This window comes from Macrobrachium nipponense, chromosome 21 (genome assembly GCF_015104395.2).
Source record: "Macrobrachium nipponense isolate FS-2020 chromosome 21, ASM1510439v2, whole genome shotgun sequence".
In the NCBI taxonomy this organism is placed as follows: Eukaryota; Metazoa; Arthropoda; class Malacostraca; order Decapoda; family Palaemonidae; genus Macrobrachium; species Macrobrachium nipponense.
This window is the reverse complement of record NC_087212.1, coordinates 68,866,180-68,884,792: the sequence shown is the minus strand read 5'-3', so window position 1 is coordinate 68,884,792 and position 18,613 is coordinate 68,866,180. Positions and strand designations below refer to the sequence as shown.

The following is an 18,613-nucleotide window of genomic DNA, read 5'->3' as shown; positions in this document are numbered from 1 at the left end:
ATAACATGTCTGTAAAAAGCTTTCATTAGGCTAAATGCACTGACCAGGATCCCTCACTATTTCAAATTTTAGCAAAGAATGAAGTAAACAACAGCAAGTACAAACAGTTAATATTGAACGCAGTAGAGATAACTGGTTTTAATAGTAATTGCTCAATTCATGAATTCAAAATCAAACAAATCGAGCTTAAGCAAACTTGGTTACTGTGTCATCTAGTCAACGGTCAGGGTCAGTTAAATCTGCCGAGTGTTCAAAGCATAGCACATTCCACACAATAAGCGACTCTAGCAGAGCGGGGAAAAAAACGATGTGGATCATTTATGCCATACCTTTTTTTTTATGCCAATACCTTTTTAATTAAAAAGGAAAAATTTTTTCCTATGAATCCCCACAACGACCGTATCAAGTAATCAGAGCAGGTTCTCGTAATTTTGAAATAACATTAAGTTCATGATAAAGTACTGGTGGATTAAGCCGGACTGTACGCGCCGTAAAAAATTAGAATATCTTGTTTTATTTCTTTAGTACACGTAATATCCTGTATTTACGGACTCACTGTCTGTTGTTCGAACTTCCCTATTGAGAAGTCCGGATAAGCGAGCGCTTACAGATACCTCTATAGTTATAAAAAAAATTGATCTATATCTAGCATAATTGTAAGAAAATATCCATTTATGGGTATACCATACACATTATTTTACTTCCTGCCAATAAGGCGTGTTTATCAAAGGAAAATTCTATAAACCTTCTAACATATTAAAATCCGTTTTGAACAAAAAGAGATAGTTAATCAAATAATAACTTATATAGAGGAACCAATAATTTGTCTCATAAATCGTGATATTGTTCAACAACCCAACAGAATTCTCCCACAACCGCAGTCGCAGTTTGCACGCAAAATCTCGAACGCATGCACCCTCGAATGTATTAGTGTGTGTAAAAAGACTTTGCTGGGATCTGAAATTTTAATCCTTCCCGACACTCTGAAATATAACGATTTCCGCGAACAAAGCCCTATACAACGGTTGACTCACAGCAACAAGTTAATCTAGTAATCCACAAAACCTATACATATAAATATCGCATTTTTTATTGTTGCTAATTTTTAATCACACCCAACCAGTCGTAGATGAATCTCTCTTATACTCTATCTAAAATAATCTCCGTAAAGTCATTCAAGCAGAGATGATTCAGCAGAATTTTTTTTTTTTTTATCTTTTATCTGAATATCAGGATGTTTCTCCACAAGCGAGTGATCTCTGGGGCGGAAAACGGATGTCCATTGTTAACAAAAAAAATACTCGGGTCTAAGGGCCCAAACATAAAGCTATATACGTACCTTCATATAGACTCCCAATGAAATTTCAAAATAGAGATAATTGACGAAGTTGAAAAAATGTTAGTAATAGGAGTCATTAGGAAATCAAACAGCCCATATAATTTTTCCCTCAAACGTCATGCCATAAAAGATCGGACTTGGCGTATCTGCGTAGATTTCTGTCGCTTAAACAAGGAAACGATTCCCGATCGTTTTTCAGTGCCATGTACCGACGATATCTTATCTTTGTTAGATCAGAACAAATTTTTCACCAGCTGGACTTACTTAAAGGCTTTCACCAGATACCATTAGCTAAGTGAGTGTACCTCATACACCGCCTTCAGCACACTCAGGGGACATTATCAGTTTTTACGTATGCCTCTGGCTTACGTTGCACCCCAATTACAATATAGTGTTTGGAGACTTTTAGGGGATACCCTACATGCCTATATGGTTGGTCTTGTAATCTTTTCTAATACCTTAGCAGTACATTCGCATAAACTAGAGCTAGTGCTACAGAGACTAAGACAAATAATCTCAGAGTAAAATATCTAAATGTGAGTTTTAAAAACCGAACATGTTTATTTAGGTTTTATGTGTCTAGTCAAGATTGTAAGTAGTCCATGGTAAGGTGTCGGCTATTCATAACTTTCCGGTACCTATTAACGTAAGGGGGATACAGCTCTTTTGCGCTGTAGTGGGTATTACAATCGTATGTAAATATGTAACTTTTCAATCATGACAGCTCCTTTAACAGATCTTACGAAGAAGGGCGTAGATTTATTATGGTCTGAAAAGCATCAACAGGCGTTTGATATCTTAAAATTGTAATTATGCAGTTCACCTATCTTAAAAATCCCTGATTTAAATAAGGAATTTTTTTTTTTCTTATTGCAACAGACGCCTCAGACCAAGGGGTAAGAGGGGTACTACTTCAGCAATATGATAAACAGTTCTTTCCTATAGCTTTTTATTCACGTAAACTAAAGCCCTCTGAAAGTAAATATGCAGTAATAGGCAAGGAAGGGCTAGGTATCGTTAACCCACTAGTACATTTTAAGTTCATAATCTACGGCTATCCTGTTAAACTCCTTTTTGACCATAAGTCCCTTACCGAGTTTTTCAAAGGCTTTAATCACAGTCCCAAAAGAACTCGGCGGCATATGATCATTCAGGTCTTTGGAGCCAAGTTAAGATATCTACCTGGGAAAGCAAATATCATAGCTGACGCATTATCACACAATCCCGCACCATACTGCAAAGAACCATTAATTGGACTAAAAGATATAGAAACATCCGTGCATATTGTTAAAACCGTATCTAAACAAGAAATTTCATTAACCCATGAGATCGTGAACATTGAATACCTGGGTTGGAGCGCTGAACTGTTACAAACTGAACAAAACAAGGGCCAGCAGCTAAGCAAAATAATAAACACTTTGAACGGAAACAAGGTCAGCAGCTAAGCAAAACAATAAACACTTCGAACGGAAACAGGGTCAACAGCAATAAGCAAAACAATAAACACTTCGAACGGAAACCCTAAAGCAAAAGTATATTTAAAGTATGTGTATCAGAATTATGTAATCAAATGCAATATTATATGTAGGTCCGTGACGAAGAAAACCCGAAGAACACAGCAGGTGACTAACGACCAGGTAGTAGTAATAATCTCTTCTATACCAATCGTCCTAAACTGGTTGCATTCCGTCATCCAGGGTTCTCTATTATGTCACAGAAAGCCAAATCACTATTTTACTGGCCTACAATGCTTACAGATATGAAAAGCACATAACTAATCGTAACACATGTCATGAAAACAAGGCACACACTAAGACACCTGTCAGTTTAGGGCCTATCCCATGCCAAATCAATCAATGAAAGAATACACATAGAATTATTAACAGAGTTACGAGTCTGACAGAGGAAATAAACACCTCTTAGTGTTAATAGTTGCCTTGACACGTCATATAGAATTAATAGCACTAAAAAACGAACACCGCAGTTGAGTGCACTAGGAATATTTTTGAGTGCTAAATCAGGAAACATGGAATTCAACACATGATAATATCTGACTCAGGTGGTGTAAATCAATAATAATCTCCTTAACTCGTTGTGTGAATTCCTTTCCATTAAGAAAACCAATACTATATTTTATCACCCAGAGTCAATAGGTTTGGTAGAACAGATAAATAAGAAAGTGTCATGTCTTACGAGTTACACTCGTGATATTGGATCCAAACTGGATTATAGCAGTTCTCGCGGTTTTAAATACCTTTATCATTCATTCTTGTATCTATAGAATTGATACTGCGGTAGCCTTATACGGTACGCCGCTAGAACACTTTTCCACATATCCAAGCCAACCATTAATTTATCAAATATAAAAAAATATAAACTATAATAATAATAACATAATAATAAAAATAAATAAAATAAAATAAAATATGGATACAAGTGGAGCCGATATAATACACTCCGTAAGAAGTCGGAAGAGTTACAAAATATAATAAAAAAGGAATCACGATAAAATCAATAAGCAAAACGTAACCATAGGTTAATAAAATATTCAAATATATATGCGTAAAGATTTGAATGCTTTAGTTTAGTAGTCCATTCAGTATTCTAGGGATATTAATGACAAATAAGCTAAGTTCAAACACATATCAAAACCTACTGACATATTGTCTGTCCCGGTGATTTATATTCGTAGTCAATGAAAAAAAAAAAATATATATATATAATATATATATATATATATATATATATATATATATATATATATATATATATATAGATAGATAGATAGATAGATAGATAGATAGATAGATAGATAGATATGGATAGTATAGATGAAAATAAATTAAAATAAAAGAGATTTTAAAGTCAGGATGTCGAAGTGAAAATGTATATCTATATTGAATAATCCTATACAGATCTTACAGGGCAAATAATGTATAGAATTTTGAATTTTGGATGGAAAACCCTTTTTCACTAGTTTGAATAAGGAATATCTAATTTAACATAATTACATTTATTTTATTTTTTTACAATCATGCAGATTTCCAACATGAAACTAATATATTGTTCAATTTTGGTACTGTTTTTTTTCAGACATTCTTCTTGGGTGGGTGGGGTTTATTAAAACAAAAAAATACCCAATTTATACAAATAAGTCATATTTATTACAGCAAGTAACGTAACTCTTTGCTGGCTGAGAGCAATCTCCTGCCAGGTGACGACGCCATCAGTTCTGAAGGTGCCTGGCGCTTTTGCTAAATCATCATTGTTCCTTTTAACCTCAATAAACTGCTTGCAAAGCAGGTTGGCTGGAGAGAGGAATGCTTAGCTCATGAACTTCACATGTGGTTCATGGTTCATAGCTGTAACTTATTCTTATCCGTGTGTGCAATGCAACTTTAGTTAAGGAACCGCAATCATTTTAAAATTAATGAACAAAATAAGCAAACAGAATTTCTATAACATCAAAATGAATTAATTTTTCTGAACCTCATAGACAATTAGTCAATAAATCAGCTTATGATATTGGTAAACGGACACTTAGAAGTATCAGGTCATGGATATGAAAAATTTGCTTGCAACATTAGCCTATTACAATTCAAGTAAATCACATTCATGGGAAAATGTCATTTTCTTGAAAAACCCAAAGTTTATATAGAAATTAGTTACATAGTGGGTTCTTTCGTTGCATCTCCTGCCTATTAAAGTTTAAAAATTAACCTCCGTTTCACACTTCTTTGTCTAGTAACTTACTACCAGTAATATTGAATTTTCTTTGGGATTCGTATTGATATCTGTTTATTTTTTATAATTATGGATATTTTTACAGTCATCATAGACCTGGATAGGTTCACTCATTGTTATAATGCCATGGATAAAAAAAGTTTGTACAGCTGACTCTTTTGAATTCCATAAAATATCAGCGAATTCATGTGGGTTAAGTCTGGTTCTTAATGGCTTTCTCCCTCCCGTATTTGGATGTTGTCTGAATTACTTTGCCCTTGTGACAAGTATAAATTTCACTTACAGGCTGATTAAACTGGACCTGGTTACAGTATCCACTTACAGGCTGATTAATGGAACCTGGTTACAGTATCCTGCAGTACGAAAGTTTCACATCGCAACTTCAAAAACCCGTTCGTCGCTGCGGACGACTGCAGTGAAGTATCAACCGCCTACAATGTGAAAGGGAATAAGCACCATCATAAGTGAACAAGCTTATTTCGTAGACTTCTTGGATCGACACCCGTATCCCGTCGTTAATCTCGCAATCGACTACAAAGGGACATACTTCCGACAATTACGACCGAAGAGGATATTCAACTCTACGTTGCTGGCGCAGGACTCGTGCTGGGGATGATTTTATTCATCGCGAACGTATTCATATGGCATAAGATGCAGAGAACAAGTATGAGCGCAAAATAGAACATTGGACCCTGCCCAGGCAATTCCCCTTGTTTTTAACCATTTGGAATTATCCATTTCATTTGGCTATAGGTGGTTGTCTGGAACTGTGTAATGGACGAAAAGTTGTTCGAAACGCTAGATTGTGCAGTGGGTATCACCTCGGTCATGTATCTCATATATAAAGTATCATGTATCTTATATATAAATTATCATAAATAACAGAATCGAAATATATCTTTGCGTGTACGCATTAGGAACCTATTTAAAGTGCACCTAGATTAATCACTTAGATTAGTCGTTTATGTGAATCAGTTGTATTAAGTGCACATATATTGATCATAACTATATGAATCCATATACATATGTATAAACAAATCAGGTAGCCTATAATCAATCCGTTACCTTTTATCTTACCAATAATTGCAGTTATATAAAAGTTAGTATATGGGCTTAAAAATGAACCGAGTTTATTATTAAAAGTTAGTATATGGGGCAGTGAATTAGCATAAACATTAATAATTTTTATCAATTCATATATGAATTTTTATCAGTTAAAATAATGATTTTTATCATGTTAATCTTTATTCTATGCAATTATCAGAGTACATTAGTATTTTCTGTAGCATATGTATCTTAAAGAGATGGAGTGAAAAACTGTATCAGTATATATCAGGTGATCACTATTATTTACGAATATCATCATATGCATATTATGTCTTATATCTTATTACTTGAATCTATATTTGTGTACACCATGAATCTTTTTTACTTATAAGTATTTTCTATATATCTATATATATTCACCATAATGTCTGTATCACACTCCTATAAGTCAAATGCAAGTCAAGCTTGAGTAATATTCAGTGGTTGGTTTTGTAGCTGACCGAGCTTTTATGTAGGTGATTACATAATAAAAATATGGAATGTTATTCCATATATATAAAAAACTAAAACTATGAGGTCAACCAGATTCCTTGCAGGAATGTGATCAGACCAGAGACGATAAAGTATGCTAAGATGAAGTATACAATAAAGTAGGCTAAGATGACGTGCCGTCACCTGTGGTCCTTCATTTGTTTTGAAAACATTAGTCCAAGCATCCTGCTTGTGACAACTACCGCGACCTATAATTCAAACGGCCTACGTGATTTGTAATGTATGTCATCTGTATGTATGTTCATATGTTCGAGCTACTGTCTGCTTCCTTTATGATTTGTAACCGAGATGGTAGTCAGAGTGGAATTAGCCATCATCATTGGCAGAAGCGATCAAGCCATCGTCATTAGAAGACCTGTACATCTTTATCTAAGCTTCATCATGTAGATTTGAATTAGCCATCATCATTGGCAGACCTGTACAATCCTATCTGATATTCATCATGTAATCTCAGAAGAATAGAACCATTTTTTATATTTCGTGTTTTCTACTAAAACCTCACATCAGAAAGAAGATATCATCATGAGTTGAAACATCTCCGTCGTCCTAAACAGAGAAGATACTGACATCGTAAGTTATCAGCAAACACCCAAGACACTCAAATGAGTATGGAAGTGCATAACCAACCGACTTAGCGTAAGATTATCGCAAGTCTAACATTACCTCATAGGGCACCTTATTATACGAGGCAACTGCCCTTTTATAATGACCCCAGAGAAATATTAGTACTAGATAACGACCCCCGGACTTCCTGCTGGGGAGATAATGACCCCAGAGAAATATAGTCCTAGATAACGACCCTTGAAATTTTTGCTCTGGAGATAATGACCCCAGAGAAATATTAGTCCTACATAACGAGCCCCGGACTTTCTGCAGGGGAGATAATGACCCCAGAGAAATATTAGTCTTAGGTGACGACCCCCGAAATTTGTGCTGGGGAGATAATGACCCCAGATAAATATTATTCCTAGATAACGATCTCTGAAATTTGTGCTGGGGAGATAATGACCCTAGAGAAATATTAGTCCTAGATAACGAACTTTGAAATTTGTGCGGGGGATATAATGACTCTGAGAAATATTAGTCCTAGATAACGACCCCTGAAATTTGTGCAGGGGAGATAATGACCCCAGATAAATATTAGTCCTAGATAACGACCCCCGAAATTTGTGCTGGGAGATAATGACCCCAGAGAAATATTAGTCCTAGATAACAAACTTTGAAATTTGTGCAGGGGAGATAATGGCTCAGAGAAATATTAGTCTTAGATGACAACCCCCGAAATTTGTGCAGGGGAGATAATGACCCCAGATAAATATTATTCCTAGATAACGACCTCCTAAATTTGTGCTGGGGAGATAACGACCCTAGAGAAATATTAGTCCTAGATAAAGAACTTTGAAATTTGTGCAGGGGAGATAATGACTCAGAGAAGTATTAGTCCTAGATAACGACCCCTGAAATTTGTGCAGGGGAGATAATGACCCTAGATAAATATTAGTCCTAGATAACGACCCCCAAAATATTTGCTGGGGAGATAATGACCCCAGAGAAATATTAGTCCTAGATAACGAAGTTTGAAATTTGAGCAGGGGAGATAATGACTTAGAGAAATATTACTCCTAGATAACGACCCCTGAAATTTGTTCTGGGGAGATAATGACCCCAGATAAATATTAGTCTTAGATAACGACCGCCGAAATTTGTGCAGGGGAGATAATGACCCTAGATAAATATTAGTCCTAGATAACGACCCCCGAAATTTGAGCTGGGGAGATAATGACTCAGAGAAATATCAGTCCTAGATAACGACCCCCCGGACTTCCTGCTGGTGAGATAATGACCCAAGATAAATATTATTCCTAGATAACGACCCCCGAAATTTGTGCTGGGGAGATGATGACTCTGAGAAATATTAGTCCTAGATAACGACACCCGAAATTTGTGTTGGCGAGATAATGACCCCAGAGAATTATTTGTCCTAGATAACGACCCCCGGACTTTCTGATAGGGAGATAATGACCCCAGAGAAATACTAGACCTAGATAACGACCTCCGGACTTTTTGCTGGGGAGATAATGACACCAGAGAAATATTAGACCTAGATAACGACCCCCGAAATTGTTGCTGGGGAGGTAATGACTCCAGAGAAATATTAGTCCTAGATAACAACCCCCTGACTTTCTGCTGGGGAGATAGTGACCCCAGAGGATTATTAGTCCTTAGAGACGCCCCCCGACTTCCTGCCTGGGGAGATAATGACCCCAGAGAAATATTAGTCCTAGATAACGACCCCTGAAATTTTTGCTGGGGAGATAATGACCCCAGAGAAATATTAGTCCTAGATAACGACCCCTGGAATTTTTGCTGGGGAGATAATGACCCCAGAGAATTATTAGTCCTAGATAACGACCCCTGGAGTCTCTGCTAGGGAGATAGTGACCCCAGAGAATCCCCTAAAGTAATCCCCTTGCTAGAAAGATAGTGAGCCAGAGATAATAGTACTAAATAATGACCTCGACCCCTGCTGCAGTGGGGAGATAATGACACCAGAGAAATAGACCAGAGAAATATTAGTCTTAGATGACAACCCCCGAAATTTGTAGGGGAGATAATGACCCCTGATAAATATTATTCCTAGATAATGACCTCCTAAATTTGTGCTGGGGAGATAATGACCCTAGAGAAATATTAGTCCTAGATAACGAACTTTGAAATTTGTGCAGGGGAGATAATGACTCAGAGAAATATTAATCCTGGATAACGACCTCTGAAATTTGTGCAGGGGAGATAATGACCCCAGATAAATATTAGTCCTAGATAACGACCCCCAAAATTTGTGCTGTGGAGATAATGACCCCAGAGAAATATTAGTCCTTGATAACGAACTTTGAAATTTGTGCAGGGGAGATAATGACCCAGAGAAACATTAGTCCTAGATAACGACCCCTGAAATTTGTGCAGGGGAGATAATGAACCCAGATAAATATTAGTCCTAGATAACGACACCCGAAATTATTAGTCCTAGATAACCAACTTTGAAATAATACAGGGGAGATAATGATATTTTAGTTCTAGACAACGACGCCTGAAATTTGTGTAGGGGAGATAATGACCCCTAGATAAATATTAGTCCTAGATAACGACCCCCGAAATTGTTGCTGGGGAGATAATGACTCCAGAGAAATATTAGTCCTAGATAACGAACCTTGAAATTTGTGCAGGGGAGATAATGACTCAGAGAAATATTACTCCTAGATTACGACCCCTAAAATTTGTGCTGGGGAGATAATGACTCCAGATAAATATTAGCCCTAGATAACGACCCCCGAAATTTGTGCAGGGGAGATAATGACCCCAGAGAAATATTAGTCCTAGATAACATCCCCTAAACTTCAAGCATTCAGAAATAACAAATGATCCGTATTCCTTTAACGAATGATAACTTTAACAAGAGATTTGTTTAGAAAATAAATGTATAGTAAGTGTCTTTCTCAGAATGGTAAAAAAAGGTTCCAAAAAACGTTTATCACAAAAATCATAATTTTAAATGTAAAAAAAGTATCCTAAATTATACTCCTTGGGCCATTTCCTGGTGCCAAAACGAGAAGTTAATAATTCCAGTGTTTTACAAAATATTCAAATATGGTTTTATTGATTTACTTAGCTGGCTGAGTTTTCTATTGACAACTAAACAAACATATGATTGCTGCTGAGTGACTTTCCAACTACATTTAACAGAAAGAATATTGAACGGTTTTTAAAATGTTTTTAAAATGTAACTACCTTTCTCATCCCAACATAAATTTACTGACTACTGAATATTTGATCAGCTGGTACGGTCGTTAGTGTCGTGTTCAGATGTCGAGGATTCGCGTCACCTCCAGGGCGATGTAAAATCACCGCCTCTGAACCATGATCTGTTACTGCTGCAGTGTGGGGTACGCAGGGGGAGGTTGAAGCCGGCATTCTTTGGAAACTTGAATTGATTCAAGTCAGTGGCTCGTGTGTGCTTGTTGCATCAGAATAGGTTTCATCTGCTGAAATAATAATAGAATATAATAATATTAGTAATAGTATCCCTGTTACAAAGCCACCTAGGATAGTCTGCCGCATCAATCAGCTCAAATGACAGGTTTTTTTTTTTTTTTTTTACATATATCATTCTGCTTGCTTTTTCATTGTCTGCTATGAGAGCTTTGTCAAAATGAAAAATATCTCTGAGAATCTTCGGATAAAATACTTTCTAAGACCTCTAAATAAAATTTTTGGGGGAACAAACAGTTTACTTTCAACTACATTCGCTCTTGAAGGGAATTAGTTTTGATTCCTAACTACAATACTGCTGTAATTAGTGAAGCTGGAGCCAGAATTCTATTACAATATACAGCAGAGTTTTAGAGAACCAATACTGTGCAGCAGAACGGGGTCCACAGGTAGAACATACACAAGCAGTGGGTGGGCTCCATTGTAGCGCGGAATTAGGCAGAAGTGTATTTTTAGGAAACAAGTTGCAGAGGGTGAATCTCACGAGCATTTTAATCCTTTAGATGTCTACATATATTGGCCGCACTTTCCTGACAGCGTAGTCAATCCTGTGATATCTACATTGTTTCATGGGCGCCGAATTCCCCTCTACGGGTGGCGTAATCCAGTGATATTTACGTCGTTTCTTGGGCGCCTAATCCCCCTCCACGGATGGCGTAATCCAGTGATATTTGCATCGTTTCTTGGCGTAAGTTGTGCTGGGGTTAAGAAACTTTCATCATTTTCGGATGTGAACGAAATGTCGCGGTGGGGCCCAACGGTGAAAAAGAAGAGAGAACAACTCATTTCCGCTATTCAAGTGACAGAGAAAGCCAGAACAATTGTTTTTCTTTTACAGGACACTAAAAAAGATAATGGTGCATAACCTTTTAATCCCCACACTCGTCCTTATCCTTCTTCCGCAGGAGATGTTGGGACACACGCCATCGCCACACAGCCGACACATCTGCAAAAAAGGAGAAGAAGAACGAAATAGAAAAAAATGATAGGAACGTTCGTCATCCAAGTAACTATCTCCCACGCTCCTGTTTTCCTGTCCACCTTCTCTGACTTTTACTTCTTAGTTAGAGCCAAAATAACTAAAATAGGATTAATATTAAGACCAAATTTCCAAATTGGGATTAATTTTAGAACCAAAATAAGATTAATGATAAAATCAAATCTCCAAAATAGGATTAATGTTAAAGGCAAACCTCCAAAATAGGATTAATGTTAGAACTAAATCTTCAAAATAGGATTAATGTTAGAACCAAATCTCAAAAATAGGGTTAAGCTTAAAACCAAATCTCCAAAATAGGATTAAGCTTAGAACCAAATCTCCAAAACAGGATTATATTTAGAACCAAATCTTCAAAATAGGATTATTTTTAGAACCAAACCTCCAAAATAGGATTAATGTTGGAACCAAATATCCAAAATGCGATTAATGTTAGAACTAAATCTCCAATATAGGATTAATATTGGAACCAAACCTCCAAAATAGGATTAATGTTAGAACTAAATCTTCAAAATAGGGTTAATGTTAGAACAAAATCTCGAAAATAGGATTATTTTTAGAGCCAAATCTCCAAAATAGGATTATTTTTAGAACCAAATCTCCAAAGTAGGATTAATGTTAGAACTAAATCTCCAAAATACGATTAATGTTAGAACCAAACCCCCAAAATAGGATTAATTTAGAAGCAAATCTCCAAAATAGGATTAATGTTAGAACTAAAATCTCTGAAATAGGATTAATGTTAGAACTAAAATCTCTAAAATAGGATTAATGTTAGAACCAAATCTCCAAAATAGGATTAATGTTAGAACTAAAATCTCTGAAATAGGATTAATGTTAGAACTAAAATCTCTAAAATAGGATTAATGTTAGAACCAAATCTCCAAAATAAGATTAAACTTAGAACCAAGTCTCCAAAATAGGATTAATGATAAAATCGAAATTCCAAAATAGGATTAATGTTAAAACCAAACCTCCAAAATAGGATTAATGATAAAATCGAAATTCCAAAATAGGATTAATGTTAAAACCAAACCTCCAAAATAGGATTGATGTTAAAACCAAACCTCCAAAATAGCATTAATGTTAGAACCAAACCTCCAAAGTGGGATTAATGTTAAAACCAAACCTCCAAAATGGGATTAATGTTAGAACCAAACCTCCAAAATAGGATTAATGTTAAAACCAAACCTCCAAAATAGCATTAATGTTAGAACCAAACCTCCAAAATAGGATTAATGTTAAAACCAAACCTCCAAAATAGGATTGATGTTAGAATCGAATCTCCAAAATAGGATTGATGTTAAAACCAAACCTCCAAAATAGGATTAATGTTAGAACTAAAATCTCTAAAATAGGATTAGTGTTAGAACCAAATCTCCAAAATAGGATTAAGCTTAGAACCAAGTCTCCAAAATAGGATTAATGGTAAAATCGAAATTCCAAAATAGGATTCTTGTTAGAACCAAACATCCAAAATAGGATTGATGTTAAAACCAAACCTCCAAAATAGGATTAATGTTAATACCAAACCTCCAAAATAGGATTAATGTTAATACCAAACCTCCAAAATAGGATTAATGTTAAAAACCAAACCTCCAAAATAGGATTGTGTTAAAACCAAACCTCCAAAATAGGATTAATGTTAAAACCAAACCTCCAAAATAGGATTAATGTTAAAACCAAACCTCCAAAATGGGGTTAATGATAGAGAAAACTCCACGCTTGCACTGAAAATGAAAATTGAGATGTTGGGCAGCAAATACTCCCACTCTCTCTCTTCTTGTGTGTCACAGCACGCGAGTCTCATCGAGAGAAGAACTTAGCAGAAGCATTACTCAAGAGTATTCGCAGCGTCCCTCACTGGAATTGGAAGGAAAAGAGGAAAAATTAAAGTGATTATTTTGAGTATCTCGAATGTCAGTGCATTTGGAAAAACCTGTGTGTGTGTGTATGTATGTATGTATGCTTATTTCCTTCAGCCCAGGATCTCCTTGAAATGAAAACAATCTTTCCTTCAATTGGCCACAGGATAGAAGTCAAGGAACCGGAAATCCTTCAGCAATACACGAAGACTGGGGTAATGTTAATAATTTTAATAACATTTTCAATAGTTTACTTATACCTTTATCTATGTGTTGATTTAATTTGTTCATTTATATTTCCTTGTTTCATAACTGATCTCTTCTTTCTGTTTTTCCAATTAGCCTCTGTTAGTTCTTTTAAATGAACTCCATATTATTTGGAAGCTTGAATTTCGAGTCAGTGGCCTCTAAGAGTTGGTTCATCTCCTGAATAATAATAATAATAATAATAATAATAATAATAATAATAATAATATTATTATTATTATTATTATTATTATTATTATTATTATTATTATTATTATTCAGGAGATGAACCAACTCTTAGAGGCCCACCTGGACTCGAAATGCAATAATAATAATAATTAATATAATAATAATAATAATAATAATAATAATAATTATTATTTATTATTATTATTATTATTATTATTATTATATTATTATTATTATTATTAATTAATATATATCATACCATAAACCTAATAATAATAATTAAAATAATAATTAATTAATTATTAGTAATAATATTATTATTTTATTATTATTTTTATTATTATTATTATTATTATTATTATTATTATTATTATTATTATTATTATTATTCGTAGTTCAATTCGGAAAACAAAACTAGCACCATTTCAGCCGGAGACGTTGTATGAATATCTGTGATTTCACAACACTTCATAGAATTCTTAACGTTTCTATCATAACGGCGATGACATCTTGGCTTGCTTCATTTTTTATATATATATATATATTTTTTTTCTCGTCTAGAGACATATAGATCATTCTATAGGCTAAACATGTATAAACTGAAATTTCTGAATAAAGTATAAAATATGAGTGGAATTACTTGATGTCAAAGAATTACCCTCGAGTATCTACCAGTTTCCAGAAAACTACCGGGAGAATGGTGTAACTTAAGCTGACGTCAGCGTAACGTACGGTTGTTTCGTTATGTATATAAATGTCAGCGTCAGCTAACATGTGGCCACAACCGCTTTCGTTCGAGTCCACTTCTGATCGCTGGAAATCTGCATCGATTCGCCGTCCTCTTCTTCTTCTTCTTCTACGTCAGTTTTCGAGGATACCAGACCTGGTAAGGAAATTGAGATCCTAGTTTCTATTATAACTGAGTATATATGTATTAGTGTTAGTTGGGGTTAACTATACTCTGTTTTTCTCCATCTGTCCACCCGCTTGTGGTGTTTGCATATGGTAACACTGCGTCCCGGGCTTTAGATAGTTTCGCTATGTGTAAGTTTGAGGTAAATAAAAAGATATCTGGGTGTACATTTGCAACTAAAAAGTGTTTTAATAATTTACTGTATGTGAATTACACCGTTGGTGTTCGAAATAGGATATTGTTATTATTGTTGAATGCAGAGCCGTATAGTATCTATATACGGCTCTGGTTGAATGTAAGCTGAATGTAACTATCTAAAGCCCGGGACGCAGTGTTACCATACGTAAACACCACAGTCAGGTGGACAGATGGAAAAAAACCGAGTATAGTTGAACGCTGGGTTAGTTTTCGAAAGAAATCCCCACTCTTAGAGCCAGTCACTCCGGTGAGTGACAGAATTATCGGCTCGGCTGTCACCTTTACGTGCATTAGACGTATTTAACACTTTGTGGCGGGAAAAAGACGTCTTATCTGAATTTGCAGTAAAATTCCCTTTTCGTGTTAGAAGACATTTTCATCTTCCTAATAAGAATGCTATCTTAGCTTTCGTACTAACGTCTCTTACAGAGTTCTGGTTTTCTGTGAAAGAAAACATTGAGATGGGTACAGGGTTGCAAATTGGTATGTTGATCATCCACCCTCCAATCATCATACATACCAAAGTGCAGCCCTCTAGCCTCAGTAGTTTATATCTTATTTATTTTATTGAAGGTTAAAGTTACCAATGATCGTCTGGCAACGCTATGGGACAGGCCACCTCCTGGCCGTGGCAAAAGCTTTCATGGGCCGCGGTTCATACGGCCTTATAAGCTGTACAGAAAACTCGATGGTACTGCTTTTTACACCGGATATTTTTTTTTGTTAAGAAATATAGATCTCGTTATGATCTCCACTGAGCTATTATTATTATTATTATTATTATTATTATTATTATTGAAAATAATGACTATTTCTTCTGTACTCAAAATGACCATTAAAACGCCAAATGGGGGATTCGTATAAAAAAAATGTGGTATTTGTCAAATTGAACATATTATACAAAATGTAATACAAACTGGAATTTAATATCCAATTTAAGTACAGAAGAAATAAGAAGCATGGAGAAACTCCTATACAAAATAAACGCGGCTGAAATATCATTATTTTCAATAAAACTTGTATAAATGAAGGTCTTATTCCAGCATATTATTATTATTATCATTATTCAGAAGATGAACCCTATTCAAATGGAACAAGCCTACAGAGGCCACTAACTTGAAATTCAAACTTCCAAAGGAGAGATCTCACTTATTAAAAAAATGAATAAATAGATAAAAACATATTAAAATACAAGAATTAAGCTATTAATCTATTTCGTAACAATATGTTTTTTTTCTTTTTCTACTCCCTTCGTTTATTCCAGCTGCTATGAAGCTCCCAGTTCACGTTACCGGTGGGTGGGGAGAGGTGTCGGCAACTCCCAGTCCTCTCTACGCAGGAAACGCACCCGGACTTCTGCTTCTTCTTGGTTTTATCACCGGGTAAGTCAGTCCTCTGACCGAGTACCTTTGCAATCAGCTCCCCAGTCATGGGAGAAGTAGACGTCGACGATTTTGTTGGGTCAGATTTTAGACATTCTAATAGCAGCTCTTTGCATGACCAAGTATTTACTATGACTGTTATCGTGACAAAAAAAAACTATATTTGCTAATTTACGATTACTGCTATTGTGACGAAAACTCATATTTGTTAATTTTCGATTACTGCTATTGTGACGGAAACTCATATTTGTTAATTTACGATTACTGCTACTCTGACGAAAATTTTGTATTTCTGGTGCGATTGTGACAAAAAATCTATATACTTGCTAATTTATCAAAAAATGCCATTATGACTAAACTTTATATTTAACTCACAATTACTGCAATTGGGACAAAAATATATATAAATTACTACCATTATGACCAAAAATCTGTATTGTTAATTTACAGTTACTGCCATCGTAACAAAAAGTGTATATTTGTTAATTTACAATTACTGCCATCATGACGAAAAAAACTATATTTAACTTACAATGACTTGCATTATGAAAAAAATCTATATTTCTTTAATTACAATAACTGCCATCATGGCAGAAAAAAAATCTATATTTGTTAACTTACAATTACTGCCATTGTGACAATAAAAACAAAACAAAACAAAACATATATTTGTTAGTCCACAATCAGTGCCACGGCGATATAAAAGAAATCTAGATCAATACTAAAAAAAGCCAAACTTATTTGCATGATTTTTATTCTCTCTATCGAGCTGTAATACTTAATCCTAAGTTTATCAGAGAGAGAGAAGTTCCTTAACTTGTTCTCAGACTAAATGAGACTTTATTTATTTATTTATTTATTTTTTATTTATTTATTTATTTATTTATTTATTTATTTATTTATTTATTTATTTATTCTTACAGATTTCAGTCCGTCGATGGTTCTCCATTTTCCAAGGTAAGTTTTCTCTCCCTCTGATAAGCAAAAAAAAAAAAAATTAAACCAGTAACTGCAAATAAATATGAAAAATAATTCATAGCTACGACTTATGAATAACCCCGTCATTCATAAAGGACTCTTTCGGTCTCTTCCAGGATCCTACAGTTCCAGAAAAGGAGTTCGTCTCGAGTCTCAACCACAATAGGTGGAAAAGTAAGCGACGAATAGAGTTACTTGAAGACTCTCTCTCTCTCTCTCTCTCTCTCTCTCTCTCTCTCTCTAGAGATAATTATTCTGTGAATTTCTTAATTCGTTGGCAAGGAATATCCTAGACCAAATGTAGAGCTTTTGGTTGAAGTCGCATTGAAATTTACACACACACACACACACAGACACACACACACACACATACACACACACACACACACATATATATATATATATATATATATATATATATAAATATATGCACGTAAACTATAGATTTATAACCTCTCTCTCTCTCTCTCTCTCTCTCTCTCTCTCTCTCTCCTTGTGTGTGTGTGTTAATCCAAACTAAACCTCCTACTTTACAGGGTCTGCAAACACCAATACCAGAAGTCGTTACCTAGGATATGAACTGGTGAGAGTCCGGCTCAGCGGTGGCCACCTTTACACTCTGTACGTAGAAAACGGATCCATCCGGATTGGAACTGGCCAAGAGTCCGATAGCGTCTGTGAGTATATACGTAATCACAGTCAACTTTTCGTCAAGTTCATTCGTCAGTCGGTGTATGTAATAGAAACTAATTATTCGTCAATACCAAGTTTCGATATTAATTATCTATTTATTTATTTATTTATTCATTTACTTATTTTTTTGGACAGCGTGCTTGAAAAAGCACAAATTTCAACTACTTTCGGGAGGTCCGGGCGAGAAGGTCATCTTGGAGTCTGGGGAGGGCAGGGCCTTTCTGAACGTCAACGCCCAACGGGAGCTTGAGGTCCAGGTTAGCTATGAATGGAGCTATAGTAGATTCACATCAACCGGCCATTTGATGTCTAGGCCAGTCCCTGCGACGCTCCTGATTGGCTGTTGATCAGCCAGTCACAGTGCTGGAAACTCTCAGTCTCTCGCGAGAGTTCACATGCGTAGGATCTATGTTTCACCTCTCC

The 18,613-nt window shown here is 35.3% G+C and overlaps 1 protein-coding gene across 3 annotated transcripts in view; it reads left to right on the top strand.

The window, feature by feature from the left end:
- LOC135198123 (uncharacterized) overlaps nt 1-18,613 on the top strand; it is a 61,085-nt gene that overhangs the window by 40,999 nt on the left and 1,473 nt on the right. For 2 of the 3 annotated variants that reach the window (XM_064225587.1, XM_064225588.1), the window contains 7 exons: nt 11,635-11,735; nt 14,702-14,912; nt 16,402-16,519; nt 17,443-17,476; nt 17,614-17,671; nt 18,034-18,174; nt 18,326-18,447. In XM_064225587.1, the coding sequence (XP_064081657.1) occupies nt 16,407-16,519; nt 17,443-17,476; nt 17,614-17,671; nt 18,034-18,174; nt 18,326-18,447 (468 nt within the window). In that variant the 5' untranslated portion in view covers nt 11,635-11,735; nt 14,702-14,912; nt 16,402-16,406. Of the gene's footprint in view, nt 1-11,634; nt 11,736-13,517; nt 13,807-14,701; nt 14,913-16,401; nt 16,520-17,442; nt 17,477-17,613; nt 17,672-18,033; nt 18,175-18,325; nt 18,448-18,613 lie in introns of those variants that run through there. The other variant, XM_064225589.1, reaches the window with a different exon arrangement.